General features: G+C 32.4%; 2 protein-coding genes across 2 annotated transcripts in view; both read right to left on the reverse strand.

The window, feature by feature from the left end:
* Positions 1–20,747, reverse strand: part of LOC141532127 (uncharacterized) — a 99,052-nt gene that overhangs the window by 63,917 nt on the left and 14,388 nt on the right. The window lies entirely within an intron of this gene.
* Positions 14,164–16,570, reverse strand: LOC141532088 (uncharacterized). The gene is made up of 3 exons (XM_074250261.1): positions 15,700–16,570; positions 15,219–15,502; positions 14,164–15,144 (listed from the first exon to the last, which is right to left on the reverse strand). The coding sequence occupies exons 1-3, from the start codon at positions 16,259–16,261 to the stop codon at positions 14,602–14,604; spliced, it is 1,389 nt and encodes a 462-aa protein (XP_074106362.1). The 5' UTR covers positions 16,262–16,570; the 3' UTR covers positions 14,164–14,601.

Here is a 20,747-nt window from a genome sequence, read left to right on the forward strand (position 1 = left end):
TGTGTCGCTCAATTGTCGCATATGTGTCACTGGTGTATCACGTAAGTATCGCTTAGGTGTTGCTTAGGTGTCGTTTAAGTTTCGAACGTGCCGCGTAGGTGTCGCACAAGAGTCACTTAGGTGTCTCGTTAGCATTACTCATGTATCGCTTAGGTGTCCTTTAATTGACTCATCCATCGCTAATGTGTTGCTTAGGTGTCGAGATGGTGTCCCCTAAGTGCCGTACATGTGTCACTCAAGTGTCGCACATGTTTTGCTTAAGAGTCGCATTTGTGTTGCTTAAATATCGCACATGTGTCGCTGATGTGTCACGTAAGTGTCGCTTGAGCGTCGTTCAAGTGTCGCACATGTTTCGCTTAAGTGTCGCTTGGGTGTCGTTCAAGTGTCGCACATGTTTCGCACATGCATCGAGGAAGTGCCGCAAACGTGTTGCACATCCGTCGCATATGTAACGCACATGTTGCTTATTTTCTGCTCAAGTGTCGTGTATGTGTCGCATATGTGTCGTATATGTGTAGCTCAAATGTCGCACGTGTCGCTCAAGTGTCGCAAATGTATCTGTGTCACGTAAGTGTCGCTTCGGTGTTGCTCAAGTGTTGCACATGTGTCGCATAGGCGTCCCACAAGTTTCACTTAGGTATCGCGTTAGCTATGCTCATAAATCGCTTAGGTGTCCTTAATCGATACAACAGTCGCTAATGTGTCAGATAGGCGTCACTTAAGTGTTGATCAAGTGTCACACATGTGTCTTTTTCTGGGCTAGACTAGACAAAAAGTCATTTGATACTCTTTCGTAGAGAATATCTTGTATTATAATTACCATCTGAGACTTCAGCTTTTATAGGTCAGCAAAAAAAAATCCCCTGATTAAAAAAAAGTATTGAGACAAAGAAAAAAGTATTGAAAAGTATTGGTTTTCTAGTCAATCCAATACTTTTCAATGTTTTTTCCTTTGTCTCAATACTTTTTTTTATTCAGGGTCATCAGGGATAACTTAATTTTTTACTAAATTTCAAGTTTTTCACCGAAATTATTTTGTAACTTTTTTTGGGCTAGACTAGGCAAAAAATCATTCGATACGTTTTTGAAGAAATTATTTCGTTCTATAATTACCACCTAAAAGTTAAGATTTCATAGATCAGCAGAAAAAAATAACAGTGAAAAAGCTCATTTTTCAGTAAATTTCAAGCTTTTGACTGAAATTATTTTGCAACTTTTTTTGGGCAAGACTAGGCAAAAAATCATTTGATACTTTCACGTAGAGAATATTTTGTTTTATAATTACCATCCGAGACTTAAGCTTATGTAGGTTGGCAGAAAAAAATCACCATGGAAAACTTAATTTTTTAGTAAATTCAAGTTCTTGACCGAGATCATTTTGGAAATTTTTTTGGGCCTTTACGAGGCAAAAAATCATTCGATACTTATTCGAAGAGAATATTTTGTTCTCTAATTATCACCTAAGAGTTAAGGTTAAATAGGTCAGCAGAAAAAAATGACATCAAAAAACCCTATTTTTTAGTAAATTTTAATTTTTTAACCGAAATTATTTTGTAACTTTTTTTGTGCTTGTCTAAGCAAAAAATACTTCTAGATTCTCTTGTATAGAATATGTTTTTTCATATTTACTAGCAAAAAGTTGAGCTTAACGAAAAAGTGTAAAAAAATTTAAATTATATTTCTTGTAAATTTTAATTTTTTTGACCAAGATCATTTTGTAATTTTTTTTTTGGGCATGACTAGACGTGAAATACATCCATATTTTTTTGTAGAGAATGTTTTGTCTCTACCCTGATTGAAAAAAGTATTGACAACAATAGAAACGGAATTCGAAAAAATTCGATTTATCATAAAAGTAATTATTTTCAATTCCGTTTCCATTGTTCTCAATACTTTTTTTAACCAGGGTATAATTGCCAGCTAAGAGTTGAGCTTCAATCAGTCAACCAAATGGTATGACCATTTAGAACCATATTTTTCCGGAAAATTGAAGTTCTCGACCCAGATCATTCAGTAAATTTTTTTGGGCTTGTGTGGGGAAAAATAATTTTATACTATTTTGTAGAGAGTATTTCTTCCTATAATTACCAGAATAAATTGAGCCTAAAACAAAAAGTTTAAAAAACTTAAAATTCAATCACCCAGCAAAATACACGTTTTTAAATTAAAGTTTTTCATATTAGTTTTGTCCTTGATGTCAGGTTGTGTTTTCCAAGCCCACGTGTTCTGTTGCCAACCTCACTTTTATTTTGATATATTCTACGTTTAAAATATAGTATTAGTTTAAGCGCTTGAACTTGCTCGCGATCGTCATTTCGCTTGTGATTATTATTTTAGGTTTGCTTTATTTTCAAGTTTAATTGTTGGCCTCAACTTTCATGCCCTGCTCATAATACTTTTGCAAATCTCAGTTACCTGCAAAGACCAGGTCAAAGTATCCTCAAACATCACTCTTAAATATTTTACCGATTTATAATAATTATAGTGTTATCTATTACAATATTAGGTACATAATAGGGTGGGTCAAAAAAATCGAATAATTTATTTTTGATTTTATACTCTGAAAAATAGGTTCGTAGACACCTAAAAAGAATTCTCTCCAAGTATAAGCTCTTAATTATAACGGGAAGGTCCTCCGCTTTGCGGGTTTCTATTTTTTTCGAATAATCAGATAAAAAAATTTATATCTCGCTTCCAACTGCTTGGAAAAATATTCCGTGGCATAGATTTTGTGAGAAATTGAATGCTTTACAAAAAAGGTCTCTTATGACTTTTTCAAAAACTCAACCGATTAAAAGATATTCATAGTTGAAGTTTGGCTATTTTAAGGAAAATATTCGTTTTTATTATGAATTTTATAAGTCGATGAAAAAAATTATTTCGGATTGCGGAACTCATGATTTTGTAGGAAATTTACTGCTCTACAAAAATGGTCTCTTATGATTTTTTGATTAAGTGAAGCCGTTACGAGATATTCATCGTCAAACATTAACGAATATCAATATTTCCAGTTTTTGATCAATAATTCGATAAATTTTAATTTAAACTATGAGTTTCAGGAAAATTTACATAAATTTGAGTTTCGATCGATAAAGAAATGTTATAATAAGTTAGATAAAGAATTATTGGAATTATCATTGATTTTCCTTGGAGAAATGCCTCAAGAAAAGATTTCTTTCAAACGTCCTGGTGCTGTTCATCATGCTAGATGGATGGCTAAGGCCATTTATAGTTTGAAAATGTATCTATTCAGAGATGAATTCAAACTCTCTCAGAAAGAATTGCATGGTCTTCGTCATTTCTGTATTTTTATAGTCACATTGTATTTAAAAGCTTGGTTTTCATCAACTTCTGCAACAACTGCTGCTTATCATGACTTGCAGTTTATGAAAAATTTATTGGAGTACAAACATATCAATCCTTTGATTTCTTCAGCTACGTGTGAAAAAATGATTTCGCACTTATGGTATTTGAGCGATGAACTTGCCATTTTATCACTGTTTGACGATGGCGTTCCATTAGAAGTAAAAAAAGTATTGTTGAAGCTGTTAATACTCGTGAAGGTACAGATTCTAAAGCTAAAAGATTTGTAATTGCTAAAAAGATTTGAATTCATTGGCGCAGAGAACTCTGAGTGACTTTGTGTCTAAAAAGTCATTAAATCTTTTCAAAATCTTCGATCTACCGTATGACTTTCTTGATGTCGATGTTGAATTATGGCCTACTAATGAGAGTTATCTCGAAAATAAAGAATACTTTCAACAACTAAAAGTTGTCAATGATTCAGCAGAGCGAGCTGTTGCATTAGTCAGTGAATATAATCAATGCTTGACAAAAATGAAGAACAATTCCAGTACTTATTGCAAGTTGTCAAAGAACATCAAAAACATTCCCAAATTGTAATAAAAGAAATTATTTATAGTAATAGCGTACTGTTATGTTAAAAATATAGACAATTATATTGCAATTGATAATTCAATAAAAAATTTATCTATAAAAAAGTTAAATACTGGTTGTTTCTCACTTGATTCAATACTTTTCATATTAAATTTGACAAAGAAATATGTCATTCACTTCAAATTAAACTAATCATTGGCTATATGTCGAAAAAAATGCTCTAATTTCTTGTTTTAATGCAATCAAACAAGCTCAAGACTGAAAACAATATTAAAAAAATTGTTTATAACATTTCTTTATCGATCGAAACTCAAATTTATGTAAATTTTCCTGAAACTCATAGTTTAAATTAAAATTTATCGAATTATTGATCAAAAACTGGAAATATTGATATTCGTTAATGTTTGACGATGAATATCTCGTAACGGCTTCACTTAATCAAAAATCATAAGAGACCATTTTTGTAGAGCAGTAAATTTCCTACAAAATCATGAGTTCCGCAATCCGAAATAATTTTTTTCATCGACTTATAAAATTCATAATAAAAACGAATATTTTCCTTAAAATAGCCAAACTTCAACTATGAATATCTTTTAATCGGTTGAGTTTTTGAAAAAGTCATAAGAGACCTTTTTTGTAAAGCATTCAATTTCTCACAAAATCTATGCCACGGAATATTTTTCCAAGCAGTTGGAAGCGAGATATAAATTTTTTTATCTGATTATTCGAAAAAAATAGAAACCCGCAAAGCGGAGGACCTTCCCGTTATAATTAAGAGCTTATACTTGGAGAGAATTCTTTTTAGGTGTCTACGAACCTATTTTTCAGAGTATAAAGTCAAAAATAAATTATTCGATTTTTTTGACCCACCCTAGTACATAAACATAATTCAAGTCCGCTAATTTAAACACTGTTCCAAATATCGTCGCTTTCATTTTGTTATGATTCATTTTTAACCCGTTTTTAATGCACCATTCGGATATTTTAGATATCTCTTCGTTCAAAATACTCACACAGTTTACAATATCACTGACTTTACATTGCCGGTAAATGACCAAAGTATCAGCATGAAATAAGTGTTTACAACGTTAAAGAAGACGACCAAGATCTGTCACATAAATAGAGTAGAGCAGTGAACCCAGAATACTTCTCTGCGGTATCCCACACAAAACATCTTTTCATGCTGAAATCATACCATTGCTACCACACACTACCTGTTATCTACCCTTTAAGTAAGAGATAATCCAATTAATTACTGTATTACTAAAATCTATTGCTCTTAAGTATCTATTAACTTAAGTATCAATACATCAAAGACTACCGAGTCAAAGGCCTTACTGAAATCAAAAAAAAGCACTGTTGTTACCTTCGATTCATCTATATTTAACCTAACATCATCGTAAAATTTTAAAATAGCATCTTGCGTGTTCAGACCCACCCGAAAAGCCGTTTGAAACTGGTCAACTATCCCATTTAATAGTAGATGCTTCAAGATCTGGTCATGGACGCATCTCTCAAGAGCTTTTGATAACGTACAAAGTAATGAAATCGGTCTTTAATTAGAATATTCAGTTGGACTACGAACTTTTGGCAAAGCCAATACATAGGATTTCTTCCAAACTGAAGGAAAACAACCCTCCGAAAGTGACAAATGAAATAACATAGTTAAGTATGACAGAAAATAGGACATTAGAACTTAATAAGTTTTTATTTGAAAGCCACAGACCCGGAAGGTAATCTCATGCATGCCTTTCTAACAACGGCGGGAGTAAGTGTCTTGAAAGTAAACGAAATATCACATTGTACCACACAAGCATTCAAGTATTCACTGTCGATGTTTTGCAACGGTGGACCAGCCGCCGAAACAAAGAAATCGTTTAGATTATTTAAATTGAGATTAAGTTCAGTAGTCGAATCTGTACGTTTTACCAAGCCTAAGTTTCGAAAATCATTCCATAATGATCTCGCATTTTTACAATCTCGAAATTGACGATCAAAATAACACTTCTTAGCATCTAATATTTTTCGCTTAATCACTTTACGCATTTCCACATTTTCCTTGAAGGTAAATCCTGATTTTCTATAAATCCTGTAGAGTTTTGACCGACGACGCTGAAGAACTTTAATATCCCATGTAATCCACGGCGCTGTCTTGTCACGAATCTCAATCTCTCTTAATGGAGCTATCATCTCAATAATCAAAAAGCGGGTATGATTATAACAGTTGTTAAATAAAGTCTTAAATTACAAAAACAAAAATCTTTTTCATCATTTTTTCTCAATTTTTTCATGCAAAACTTGCAGTTCAATAGAATGCCATAATTTTAAAACAGATCGGCTCTTACCCGATATCTCAACAACGGCTTGTCCGAAACAAGAAAACATATGTGTTCTAGGTTTTATGTGACAGTACAAAATATACTATTAGTATTAATTTTTAACAATTGTCAAAAATGATTTTGCCTTCTTAAGAATATCCTTCTTCTCGATAGGATTTCAATTTGCAATCAAAATTACATTAAATTAATTTCACAGTTTCATAAAGCTAACACAGTTTTACATCAAGACATTGAATACCACGGCTATTAACTTCAGAAGTAAAGTAAGTATGGATTCAGGTAATTTGGGTGTATCATATAGATAATGGTTATTGTAGGATAGTCAATAATCATAATTGTTATTATTGTACTGTACCGTAGTTACTTTGTGCCCAATCTACAGATATAACCACCGAAATTCGAACCCTATCCTATCAACTCGTTGTACGGGTAGGCTAAGTCTGTGCATTCAGACTGCTCGGTCAACTTCGCCGACTTATTATAGAATAATAATCCGATAGATTTAAAGTTTTTCTAGTTTATCATAATCATCACATAGTGTAAATATAATAGATATGTTAGTCATAAAAAGGTAGAAATTTTTCTTTAGAAAGTTTGCTTTATCCTTAAATCACTCAGTTTTTGAGTTAAAAATTTTTTCTGAAGGGAGAATATGTTGGGCATTCTTTTAATACATATTGGATGCTTTCTTTGTTTTTGGCTGTTCCAGCTCATGCATATCTGACTTGGGTCAAAAGTGAAAAGTTTATTATCATTTTTTAGTCTAATCCTAAAGTTATTTTCCAGCATTAGGTTGATACAGACCCTCAAACAGTTCATTGGACATATTATCTTAATATATTTAACTGGCTCTAAACTAAGTTTGTGTTGATATTTGTTTTGACATAGCGTTGAAGGGTTCCATATCAATATATCCTCACTTCGTAGCTCGACAGCGTATCTATGGAATATCCTGAACTCCCTCGCTTTCCAGTATTGGCTGCTTAGATTTCTCTAGAGATGATCACCTCTTGCTTCTTTTAAAAACAGGTAAAATTGTGTGGTCTAGTTAAATTTTAGGTCGCATTCAGGCTTTGAGGATAGCTTGTGAAAGATGTTCGTGGATATCTGTGTCCGAGCATGTTAAGCAATTTTAATTTCCATTTCCGCGCTTGTTTAAAAACTGTATATTTCACAGGTAATAATCTTAATTCGAGTCTTATAGCATAGCCAGATATGCACCAAGTTAGTTGAAATAATTTCTTGAAAAAGTTTTTTTCTGCTTTTTCAAGGATTCATGTGTGTAAAAGTTCCCAACTGTACTGTATGAATCGCACAAGAAAATGATTGCAATAGTAGTGTCATAAAGTTTAATAATTGATTTCGAAGAGTCAGCTTCACTTTTAACGAGGATAGACAATGATGGCGAGCTGGCAATATTTGTTTTAGACAGCACAGATTCGGCTCCTTTCTGTCCTGATAGGAAGCCAGAGAAAACTGAACTCAAGTGTTTTCAAGAACTTACTAGTTTGATCTGTTTTCCATTCAATGTGAAGTTCTTCTTTTTTAATTTTATATTTTTACTGTTAATGTTAAGCTGTAAAATCTTAGTTTTTCATATGTTAATGATAGGTCCATACATTTCACAGTATCTTTTTAGTAGCAGCAATTTCTTCTTGATATACAAGTTTTTTTCCAGAAAACCAAATCATCAGCAAATAACGATATGAGGATATCAATCAATCCATTTATATTAAGTCCTTTACAACAATTTCCTCTGAAAAACTCTTCAATATTTGACATAAATAAAATAAATAGCAGTGGATTTAGCCGCTTTGTAGTACACATTCACTAATGAAAATGTGTTTCGAGAAAGCTCGTTCTTGCCTTATTTTCGCATTTGCATTGGCACACAGGTTTTTTAAAATCCAAATTGGTTTTGCCAATAGTTTTTTTAATAAAAAATCATCGAGTCTTACCAAAATTTAATCTGCAAGCAGTCGCCTGAAACAGTTGACAAATCTTCGGGAATTCTTAGATACATATACATTCAAAAAATTGAGAAAAAAAGTAATCAAAAGTGACCAAAATGAATATTTAAAAGTAACCTACTAGAGTACACCTTTAATCAAATCTTTTTTCAAGTTTTCAGAAATGGCTAAAAAAATTTTTTCTTTTTTGATTTGTTACTTTTATATCGATAAATAGTAAAGGTACCAGAAGAAAAAAAGGCGAAAAATTTTCTTATAGAAAAAAATGTAAAAAAAATTTCGACCTTCGAAAATTTGTTGATAATTTTTTATTTTTGTTTTTTTAATTATCTGTCTTATTTATCGATATAAAAGTAACAAAATAAAAGGGTTAAGGAACTTTTCAATGTTGAAAATTACTTATACTATTAAAACAGTTTAAATAATTGATGATTTATTTATTTAAAGAAAACCTTTAAGAAAACAAAAAATCATAATGTTAATTTTATTATATTTTTTTATCATTTAAAGTGATAAAGATTATTCATGCATTAATTACCGAAAATTTTTTAAAAGCTTGAAAATTTATGACAACTTGAAATAGTTGATTTCTAAAAAATTTTATTTTTTTTTACTATGTTGATATTTTTTTTCGACTATGAGTTTTACGGATTGATTTATAGAGTTCTTTCATTTTTTTTATTTGGTGTAATGAAATTGACCATTCCATATTTGTCGGCAGTGCATTTATCTTTTTCGTCTTATCAAAACTACTGTCATAATTGGGAATTTGCAATTGTAAGTTTTCCATTATAATGGAAAATATATCATCCACATTACCATTAATTACCAGATCAGCTTGTTTATCCTAAAATACAAATACATTAATAAGCTGTGATACATTTCAAAATTAGAGATATTAAATTATACTGACATGTTTAGTTGATTGTAGATTACAGATAACGAGACGACCGCCATGATTTTTCGTAAATAAAGGTAGATTTGCACTTGGAACTATCTGTAACGAAGTGCCTAAACAAATACTCAAATCTGCAATGCTGTAACACAACATTAATGTTAGATTCAATTTTACATTTGGAAACAAAACTAGTAAAACGGTTGACCCGACAGGCCATTCCTGCAACTTCCTACTAATTTCAAATGCAAAGCGCTCGAAATTTCATTTATTATCACGTTTTGAAGCTCTCCAAGCATATTTTGTACTCATTGAAAAATATAAGTGGACGTACTTTAAGAAAACATCCTAAAAAATCTAGCTCATAAATTCTGAAAGATTATCTTATGTTGCTATTTTGAGAAAAAACTGTTCGAAAATAATACTTCATAAACGTCCAAATGTCTGTATGTACCTAGATTTTTGTATGTAGTCATGATAACTACCGAAAAAATTTACGGATCGAAATCGAATTTTGTTTCTTATAGCTTCAGAATTACAGAAAGTAATTTCGTACTACAGATAGCTGTATTACTCGGTCTCGTTTAATTTAAATTAATAAGAAACTAAAGTCGACTGTCACATATCTACATCCTAGAAAAAACAGTTTTACTGTGAAAAATCGCGCTAAGATCACGTTCATAAGATTATTTTTAATAAAATAACTGTCATGATTTTCGATAATAAAAAACTAGAAAAACGGTAGACCCTGAAGGCCATCCATACAACTTCCCGTTAATTTATATCAAGCGCTTAAAACTGCACTAATGATGTTGTTGAGCTCTCCGAGCTCTAAAATACAACTTATGTGTTATTTTAAGCTCCATAAGCTTAGAGAGACAACTTTTCTATGCTTTTGAGCTGTTTGAGCTCAAAAGTCTGATAAAACTTCGATAAAACACAATTTTTCAAATTTTAAAACTGCAGTAACTTTTGAATAAATGAATTGATTTTTACGCAGTTGGCAGCATTCGGCGCAATTTTTTAAGCTCTATAAAGAATCTGTAAGTTTACACGGAAAGAAAACTGTATGAAAAATTACGGTGAAAACATCGTAATTTTTAGTATAGAATATTGTAGTGCCGGACCTAAACTTAAACATCGTAATTTTTACGATGCAGCATCGTAAATTTCTATCACTCAAATTAAAAAGAAGCTTAGGTCACCGAAAAAAATTACTCTGCATCACCGAGGAATCGAACCCGGAGTCCTCTCCTCCACAAGTTCAAGGTTTATCCCCTAACGCTTCGGAGAGAATATCTAAACTCACTGTTCAGTCACATAATAAGACCCTCCATACAGTAGTAAGTCATCTTTTGGTGGTGGCACCGCAAACTACGGGACTCTGTCTTTCTTTTATTAAAACATATAGTATGCGTCTTCATTCACTTGCTCTTACAGAAAAAAAATTTACTAAATAACATCGTAATTTTCAATAATTCAAATTACATTCTGTTGACGGCAGCATCGTAAAAATCAAGATAATAAAGGTCTAGTCCTGGATTACGATATTACTAATGTAATTTTTTATATATTTTTTTTCCGTGTTGTTTAATCGAACCAAGAATTTCGGAGTAATTCTGGAAAAACACTTTTTTCGGTTTTCTTTCGTTAACGATAACTCACGAATGAATGAACCAATTTTGACTGGACCGATGGCGATCGACGAAATTTTTTAATGTTAAGAGTTGATTAGTTTTTGGAATTGATCGGTCGAGCTGTTTGTAAGTTATTCCAAAAAATGTCGGAGTAATGTTGAAAAAACCCTTGTATCCAAATATTTCGTCGTGGATATCTCTCGAACCAATCAACTAATTTTTAAGTTCTTGACGGCGATCGACTCAGTTTTTTAAGCTCTGAAAATTATTCTATTTCACCAAAAACGATTCGAAAAGAAATATCGAAGTTATGTGAAAAAAACATTTTTTTTTGGTTTTTTTTCGTTCACGATATCTCTTGAACCAATAAACCGATTTTGACTGGATTGGCGGCAATCTACGTAGTTTTTTTTAACTGAGAGTTGATTAGTTTTTGAAATCGATCGGTAAAGCCGTTTAAAAGTTATTCCAAAAAACTACTTCTGAAAAAATTTTTTTTCCTATGTTTTTTTTAGATTTCTCTAAATTTCTCAAAATCTATTGGTCCGAATCGGTTTAAATTTCTAGGAAATCTAAGTTTAGTGAAACCCTTTCGAATGGCACCAACCGCGATAAAATCGGTTCAACTGTTCAAAAGTTATAAGAGATTTTCACGCACACACACACACACACACACACACACACACACACACACACACACACACACACACACACACACACACACACACACACACACACACACACACTGGATGCAATCAACCTGGTTGTCAACACAGCCAAGGATGCAATTGTAGGAACTAGATGGAAGGGTGGAAAGAAGAAATACTGCTTAGTGGCTGCTTTAGACATTAAGAACGCCTTCAATTCCGCTAACTGGGACTGTGTAATGAGATCTCTCGAAGAGAAAAATGTGCCTGGGTACCTCCGTAGAATCGTAGCAAGTTACTTTACGGATAGGACCCTGAAATATGACACGAAGAACGGTCCGAAAGAGTACGAAATCACTGGGGGAATGCCACAGGGCTCGGTTCTAGGCCCTCTGCTATGGAACATCATGTATGATAGACTCCTGAGAATAACATTGCCGACAGAAGTCAAACTTGTGGCTTATGCGGATGATATAGCTGTCGTGATCGTCGCAAAGTACCTCGAAGAAATACAACTGGCGTTCAATATCACATTCAGATGAGTCAACTTGTGGATGGACACGGTGAACTTGCAACTTGCCCAGCAGAAAACCGAGGCAGTGCTCATCACCAGCAGGCAAGTGATAGAGACCATCAAGTTAAGAGCTGGTGAACAAGAAATCACATCACAACCTTATATCCGATATTTGGGAGTGATGCTCGACGCCCGACTCAACTTCAAGCAGCAGGTGGAACATGTCAGTGCGAAAGCATCGGTAGTGAGGGCTAGTCTCGCACGATTGATGCCTAATATTGGAGGCCCAAAGCAGAGCAGACGACTATTACTGTCATCTGTCGTCACATCAATGCTCACATACGGCATATCTATTTGGGCTGATGTACTTGACTTACAGGAAGCATGGAGAAAGGCTGGACCGGTATATCGACTGAGTGCCCTACGAGTAGCTTGCGCCTTCCGCACAATATCTGAGGAGGCAGTGTGTGTTATTTCCGGAACTCTGCCTCTTAGAGTTCTAGCTGAGGAGAGACGAGCCCTTTACTAACGAAGAAAGTCAAATACCACATTAAGTGCTGACGAGATTCGGATAGAAGAGCGACAGACCAGTATCACGCGTTGGCAACAACAATGGAATGCTGCAGAAAAAGGCAGATGGACTCATCGTCTTATACCAAGGATTGACGTATGGCTGTACCGAAATCACGGCGAGGTCAACTACTACCTTACACAGATGTTGTCAGGGCATGGCTGCTTTCGAGAATATCTACACCGCTTTAGGCAAGATAATTCTTCAGAGTGCTCGTCCTGCTCAGGTGTCGCAGAAGACGCAGAGCACGTCTTCTTTGTATGTCCTCGTTTCGATGCACAGCGTGAAGAGTTGGAGAGAATCCTGAACCAGAGAATACAACCAGATTCACTAGTGGAAGCAATGTTGTCATCAGAAGCTGCCTGGAACGCTAACAACACGTTTGCAACATAAGTCCTCACAGACTTGCGGTCCATCGAAAGAAGAAGCGCTAATGACAGAAGATAGAAGGAAGGAAGATAACACCTGGAGGAAGAGCAATAACTAGATCCTCCCCTCATGAAGTAATGCCTAACGGCGGTTTCCATGAGGATCAGAGGCAAGAGAAACGAAGGAAAGGTTTTAGTCGATATTAGCATTGACATGTCACTAGTCAATGTTCGAGTCCGACATTTAACGTTATTTAACTCTCAGTAATCTACACAAAGTCTATCTGAACCATTTTTCTTCTTAACGAGTAATATAGGGCTAGAAAACAGTGAATTTGTAACAGGGTAAAATTACCCTAAATCGATAAGTCGCCGGATATTGATAATTATTCGACATAGCATTGGCGCGTCTCGATCTTCGGGACCCAATTAGCATTAAGTGGGGGTATTTTGGGGTTTACGTGCGAGTAAGCAATTTTCCAACCGGCAGAAGTAGTTGAATGATCAAGACAAGTGCCAACAGAAAAGTCCAAAGGGGAAAAACAACTGGATCAAAGGAGTCTTCATCAAATTCAAAAATCTTACAAGGTATGGAGACTTTATATATATATATATATATATATATATATATATATATATATATATATATATATATATATATATATATATATTAGGGTGGGTCAAAAAAATCAACTATTTTTTTTTTTACAATTAATACGGAAAAATGGGTTACTAGGCACCTTAAAAAAATTCTCACCAAATATGAACTCTTAATTTTAATAGGAAGATCCTCCGCGTCGCAGTTTTTCATTTTTTTCTCAGTCCAATAGAAAAAAATTCATTCCTCATCATTAATTGGTTGTACAGAAAAAATGTTTTTTAAGAAATTTGTAGGAAATTTAATGCTCTACAAAAAAGGTATCTTATGTTTTTTCGGTAAACCTCACCATTTCACTAATATTGAAGATTTAAGATTGATTATTTTAAGTCAAATGTCACTTTTGTTTATGAATTTTATAACTCGACAAGAAATATCTATTATTGAATGGGCAATAGAAATTTTTGTAGCAAATTAACTGCTCTATAAAAATGGTATCTTATGTTTTGGCGATTAAATTAATCGTTCAAAAGATATTCATCATCAAACTTTCATGTATATCGATTTTAAGAGTTTTTGATTAAATAATCGAAAAATTTCAATTTAATCTATCAGTTTTGAGAAAATTTACACGAAAAAATTTTTTTTTCATCAACTGAGAAACTTCAAAATGTTTTTCAAGCTTTTTTTATGTGTAAGTATTTTTATCTACATTTAAAAAAATAAATTGTACATTATTTAACGCTTAGTTAATCATTTATCAATAAAAAAAGCAAAGTTTTCATTATAAATATATTATGATTTCAGTTTTAGAGAAAAAAATGTCCAATTAGTTATAAGAAAGTTTTTTATTTCAATTTTCAACTGAGCTATTTATTTTCAAACAATTTTTTGGCGCAAGTAGGGTAGTTTTTTCGATGCTCTTTCACAACTTGCAATAAAAATTGAAATTGCTCTTCGTCTTTCGTTAAGCATTGGTTATATTCACTTACTAATGTGACACCTCGCTCTGCCACATCATTAACAACTTTTAATTATGCGAAAAATTCTTTATTTTCATTATAACTCTCATCAGCAGACCATAAATCAATATTTTTGTCAAGAAAATCATACGGCAGATCAAAGATCTCAAAAAGTTTTAATGACTTCTTAGAAACAAAGTCACTTATATTTTTTGCAGAATTAAATGTAAATTTTTTCTATCAATAATAAATCTTCTTGCTTTAGAATCTGTACCTTCGCGAGTCTTAACAGCTTCGACAATATTCTTCTTTATGTTTAATGGAACGGTATCATCAAAAAGTGATAAAATAGCAAGTTCATCACTTAAGTACCATAAATGTGAAGTCATTTTTTCACATGTAGCCAAGGAAATTAAAGAATTAATTTTACTGTACTCAATTAAATTTTTCATAAACTCTAAGTCGTGATTAGCAGCAGAAGTCGCAGAAGTTGATGAAAACCAAGCTTTTACATACACCATAACTATGAAAATACAAAATTGTCGAAGACCATCCAATTCTTTCTTAGAAAGATCAAATTCATCTCTAAAAATAAACATTTTTAGGCAATAAATTGCCTTTGCCATCCATCTTGCATGATGAACTGCACCAGGACGCTTGAAGAAAACTTGCTCTCGTGGCATTTCTCCCAGAAAAATTAATGACAATTCCAATATTTCTTTATAGTCATCTCGGGGTTGCGATAACTACCAAAAGTAATCAATTATTCGTAAAAAATCAAAAATTATCCTCTACACTTAAAATTGTATTTAAATAATACCTGTAAGTATCGCTTAATAAATGAAGATAGATTATTTTTTTCATTCGTAATAATATTAGCAACAATACTATCTTCAACACCAGATTTATACTTCGTTTTATCGAATGTGTCCCAAAATTTTTTGAATCTGCCAAATATTGGAACATTTGGTTCGGATGATACTGGCCAATAGACTTCGAATGCACTCCTTAAAATGATCTCATAAATATGATGGCGACATGGTAACCAAATTAATTCTTTTCCTAAGGCCTTTTCAATTTCTTTACATGTACCATGATGGATTCCTGTATAGTAAAAATAGATAATTACACTTTAAGTTCTGTATTTAATAAAAATTGTAACGCATATTTAAAATCTATAAATAAATAAAGAATTATAACTAATGGGCACGTGTCGAAAATTTAATTAATGTATGAAAACAATTCAACTAGAACGATGAAAATAAAATTTTCTTTTAAATATTTTATCATTGATTAGTTACCCGTATTAACCGCAGTCGTGTCAAAACACATCACCTTGATGTAACTAATAATACCCCATTGATTTAACGTTGACAAAATGGTTGCTGTTTGATTTTCTGCCGATCCACTATTCATTTTTGGAACTCCAAGTAACTGCTCAGTACCAAAAGCAGTCAAAATAATCGGTAATCGATCCACAAATTTCGATTCAGAATTGTCATTCAGTATTTTCCCATCCCAATGCACGACATATTTATCATGAGCTTTGAAGTTATCTTTTAGTCCTATAGCAATGTCTTTTCGTAAGAGCATGCGAGTTTGTTGAATTGTTCGATAACTAAGAGTTGTATCTTCTACATTAACACCAACACTTGATAGAACTGGAGCAATAATGAACATCGCATTTCTACTACTAACATTAGCTCTGTCGAGTGCTGAGATAAGCTCTGGAGTTAGAATATTTATTTTTGCTCGTGTTGTCGGTATTTGAGGCACATACTCTAAATCTGAACCGAAATTTGTAGCTTGACTTAATGTCAAGGGTTGAAGATGACTCTGATTCCTCACTTCGAACAATCTCATGGCTGGTTGAGGGTTGATTCAAATCTAAAATAAGCGTTGTTATTTAATTAATGGAAGCAAAAATATGGAACTCATTCATTTTGACATCAAATAAGGAACACAAAGAGTTTTTTATTTATCATCTACGAACATATTGACATTTATGATATAATTAATTAGAAAAACAATAATATACTTTATTATTCATAATTTATAATCAATTTAATTTATTTTCAATTCTGATTAAAATTTATAATAATTAAATGTTGTAAATACTCACGACTTTCATCTACTTCCATCGTATTCATAGTACTGTTTAATTTATTTGGGTTATTTGAAGGAATTTCTTTCCGGGTATCACTTTTTGATTTGAATATAGTTCACGAATATCATTATCAAGCAGTTTTATTGATTTATGATCTACAATATCAAATAATGCTTTGATTTCATTCTGAAATATTATTACATTTTTGTTTTGGGCTGATGATTTTTTCGCACAAAAGATTTTTGCAATTTCAACCATCGGTTATGATAGCGAAGAATTTTTTGTATTACATTAGTTGATCCACTAGTCGGAATCTGGTTGTTTTTCCATAGTTCAATAACTTGATCAGTTGCGCTTTTAGCACTTTGTTTGATAGAACATTTTAACACTTTGAGCTGATAAAAAAACACTCACAACCTCTTTCACTGTTGGCAACTTACGTTCTGAAATTTTTGCATGGGTTTTCCGATCAAATGAATTTCCTTATCCATATTTTCGATAAATATATAAATTTATGTAGTGACCGCAAAATTTGTAAATATTTAATCGTTTTATCACATATACAAGATCATAACTTGTGGAAACACTAGAAATGCTGTAGAAAATGTAAACAAATAAAAACAATATAACTATAAAGAAAAATGTAGGTGGCGCTAGTTCACAAGGGAAACAGAGTAAATAGAATACAAAACAAAAATTCTCTACAGAAGAAATTTTCCCAAGGACAATATACAGCTGTAGTGGAAAAATTTTTTAAGACGTTTTGAAGACGTTATAAAAAAACAACATGATCGTCATTTCTAATGATGAAAAATAAAAAGTTTGGAATTATCGAATAAAAATTTTGAAAACAAAATTCAAATAATACTTACATTAAAGACAAAAAATGAAATTTTCTCAAAACTGATAGATTAAATTGAAATTTTGCGATTATTTAATCAAAAACTCTTAAAATCGATATACATGAAAGTTTGATGATGAATATCTTTTGAACGATTAATTTAATCGCCAAAATATAAGATACCATTTTTATAGAGCAGTTAATTTGCTACAAAAATTTCTATTGCCCATTCAATAATAGCCATTTCTTGTCGAGTTATAAAATTCATAACCAAAAGTGACATTTGACTTAAAATAATCAATCTTAAATCTTCAATATTAGTGAAATGGTGAGGTTTACGGAAAAAACATAAGATACCTTTTTTGTAGAGCATTAAATTTCCTACAAAATTCTTAGAAAAATTTTTTCTGTACGACCAATTAATGATGAGGAATGAATTTTTTTCTATTGAACTGAGAAAAAAATGAAAAACTGCGACGCGGAGGATCTTCCTATTAAAATTAAGAGTTCATATTTGGTGAGAATTTTTTTAAGGTGCCTAGTAACCCATTTTTCCGTATTAATTGTAAAAAAAAAAATAGTTGATTTTTTTGACCCACCCTAATATATATATATTAGGGTGTGCCAAAATGTAACTTCCTTGATGGACCTTATAAAAATGGAATATATTTATCGTAAGACGATAAATTTGATTTTCATAGAATTTTTTAACTGGAGCTTAGTTAGGGCACTTCCGCTGAAAATTCAAATTTTCGCCGGAAGTGCCCAATTAAACCTCCCTATAATTAAACCTATATATGTATATAAAGTTTTGAACTGTATGTATTTTCTTAACCAGCTCGATGAATTGAGTCAGGAAATAGTAATATTTTTCGAAAATTCTACCATGAGGATAAATGCAATAGTTAGATTTCTATGAAATCTACTTAAAAAAATTGGTCTGTGCTGCGTGCATGACAAAGATTTTTCGACGTATTTTCTACCGCTGAACACGAATATGAAGCCAAAATTGGGGGTCAAACTGCAAAAAACGGAGAAAAATAAAAAAAAACCCATAAAATCCATGATCTAATAGTATTTTTAGCATGTTATGATTAAATTTCAGTTTCTGCTTCGTTTCTCTCTGTAGCATACATGTAAATATGTTTATTTGCCACTTATTGTGTTTTATTAATATCTTTTATCGAATGATACCGATATATTTACCGGCAAAAACCTCCTACCACAGACTATTTAGACTACGATGACAACCGCCCTTTAACGGGATGTGTAGAATGATTCACTAGCCAACAGTTCGTGGTATCGAAGCCAGCGGAGGCACGCTGTCTTACAGGGAAGCGCTAGAATATGAAAATGATGCCGTAGTGTGATCAACGACAAGTTGACATTGTCCTCTTCAAAGTGAGAAAGCCCTCAGACTTAGGCACATACCTGGGAAGGTATGAGGGTTATCACCCCTGGGGTAACTGGCTCACCTGCGATCGGGCCAGGCATTCTAGCGTGCGGGATTTGTTTATTTTAATGGATTGTAATGCTTCTACTCAAAATTTAGCTGTATCTTCTAGTACTCATGACGATCATGAATGTTCTAAGAATCCTGATACCTTTTGTTACGTTTGTGCAAAATATATTGAGATGAAAAATATAAAGAAACTCACAGATAGGTTTATGACTTTTTATCAAAAGTGTTTTATTATGGAAGTTTCTCTCAATTTAAAAAATTGGATGCCTAATGGTGTTTGTGGTTCATGCTATAATATGGTTAACCGATTTGAGAAGGATCAGAACAAGGAGAAACTTGAATTTAAAACTCCAGCTATATGGAAAAACCTCTCACCAATCAGATGCGAAATTGAGAAAAGGCATCTTTGATAGACCGAAAATCCGGACGTTATTCAAAAAAAATATTTGTTTCAGTTATGGATGAACAAGACAAGGCATCATGGCTAAGTATCAAGGAAGTGTGAACCAAGTTTTTAGGTAACATTAAGGATGTTGATTACGAAAATATCATGGCTAATATGATTGCAAACTTTCAGCGTTCAGATTGCCTAATGAATTTAAAACTTCACTTTCTTCGGAGAGCAAGGGAGACTTTAGTGAAGAGAAAGGAGAGAGATTTCATCAAGATCTCGAAGAATTTGAACGGCAATTTCAGGGGCAGTGGGGAGTAAATATGCTTACAGATTACTGCTGGATGCTACAAAGAGAAACAGTAGAGAGAAACGTAGCAGATATCCGTTGCGCAGGTAATTTGAAGAGGAAAAGGATCAGGAAACGACTAAAATTATGAGATTACAATTATCATTATCATTATCATTATCGTTTTTTTTTTATTTTTTTGTTTTTTTGCAGTTGTACCCCCAATTTTGACCTTAGATTTGTGTTCAGCGGTAAAAAATATATCAGAAAATCTTTGTCGAACACCCAGCACAGACCACTTTTTTTTGTGAATCTGTGTAAGTGGACAAAAAATTTGGGGTACTCACTAACGCACACCAAGTATATTCAAAAATTTTTTTATCAATTCTTAAACTTACAACAAAATTTCATTCAATTATTAAATATCACAACTATTACTTGTTTTTTTAACTTTTCGCTGAGATAATTGAAAATTTTCCACTGAGGAGAAGTTATTGATTTCGGACCAATTTTCGAAAGTCGAGTTTTCATCGGATCTCCACGTTTTGAGATCCCACGAAGCCATTCTGACTATTCCCGCCGAGGTATGTGGCTGAGTGTTTGTTGCTTTTTTTTTTACGTGAAATTTCTTTGCGCGCGTTGAGGGTAAAATTTCAAGGTCGCGTCACAATAATAATAATATGAGCGTCACAATAATCATAATATGAGCGTCACATTAAAAGATGCATATATATACGTAGTTGGAGAGAAAAAGATAAAGATATAAAGGAATTCTATACTTTTACACTGTAGAAATGTTATTTTCATGTGCACATGCGTTGTATTTTAGATTGTAGGTACACTGCTCTTAAATGTTATTATTATTATGTATTTTATAACCTCGTGTTTGTTTATACTGTTTTATTAACGTTTTTATTCAGATATTTTAATATTCGACACCATTAGTTACCTTTTTATATGAAAAATTTAGTCGGCAATTAAATAATAATCCTAACATGTCGACAACTAAATACGGAACCACAATAGATGCCATTTTTACACGATATTTATTTATTTATTTATTTATTTAACAAAACCTGACAGCCTGTACGGCCAGTTATGAGGTTACAAAAATATACAAAGATGTATGTTGATATGTATTAACATATGTTGCATGTAAAAACAATATAAAAGAAAAACAAAACAAAAAATAAAAAAAAAAAGAAAGGAAGAAATTTTTAGGCTATCAGTTTAGGGTGTTTAATATTAAAACACATTGC

The sequence above is a fragment of the Cotesia typhae genome, unplaced genomic scaffold, assembly GCF_013202065.1.
Source record: "Cotesia typhae breed Kobodo isofemale line unplaced genomic scaffold, CoteBio_Ctyphae contig_56, whole genome shotgun sequence".
NCBI classification, from domain to species: domain Eukaryota; kingdom Metazoa; phylum Arthropoda; class Insecta; order Hymenoptera; family Braconidae; genus Cotesia; species Cotesia typhae.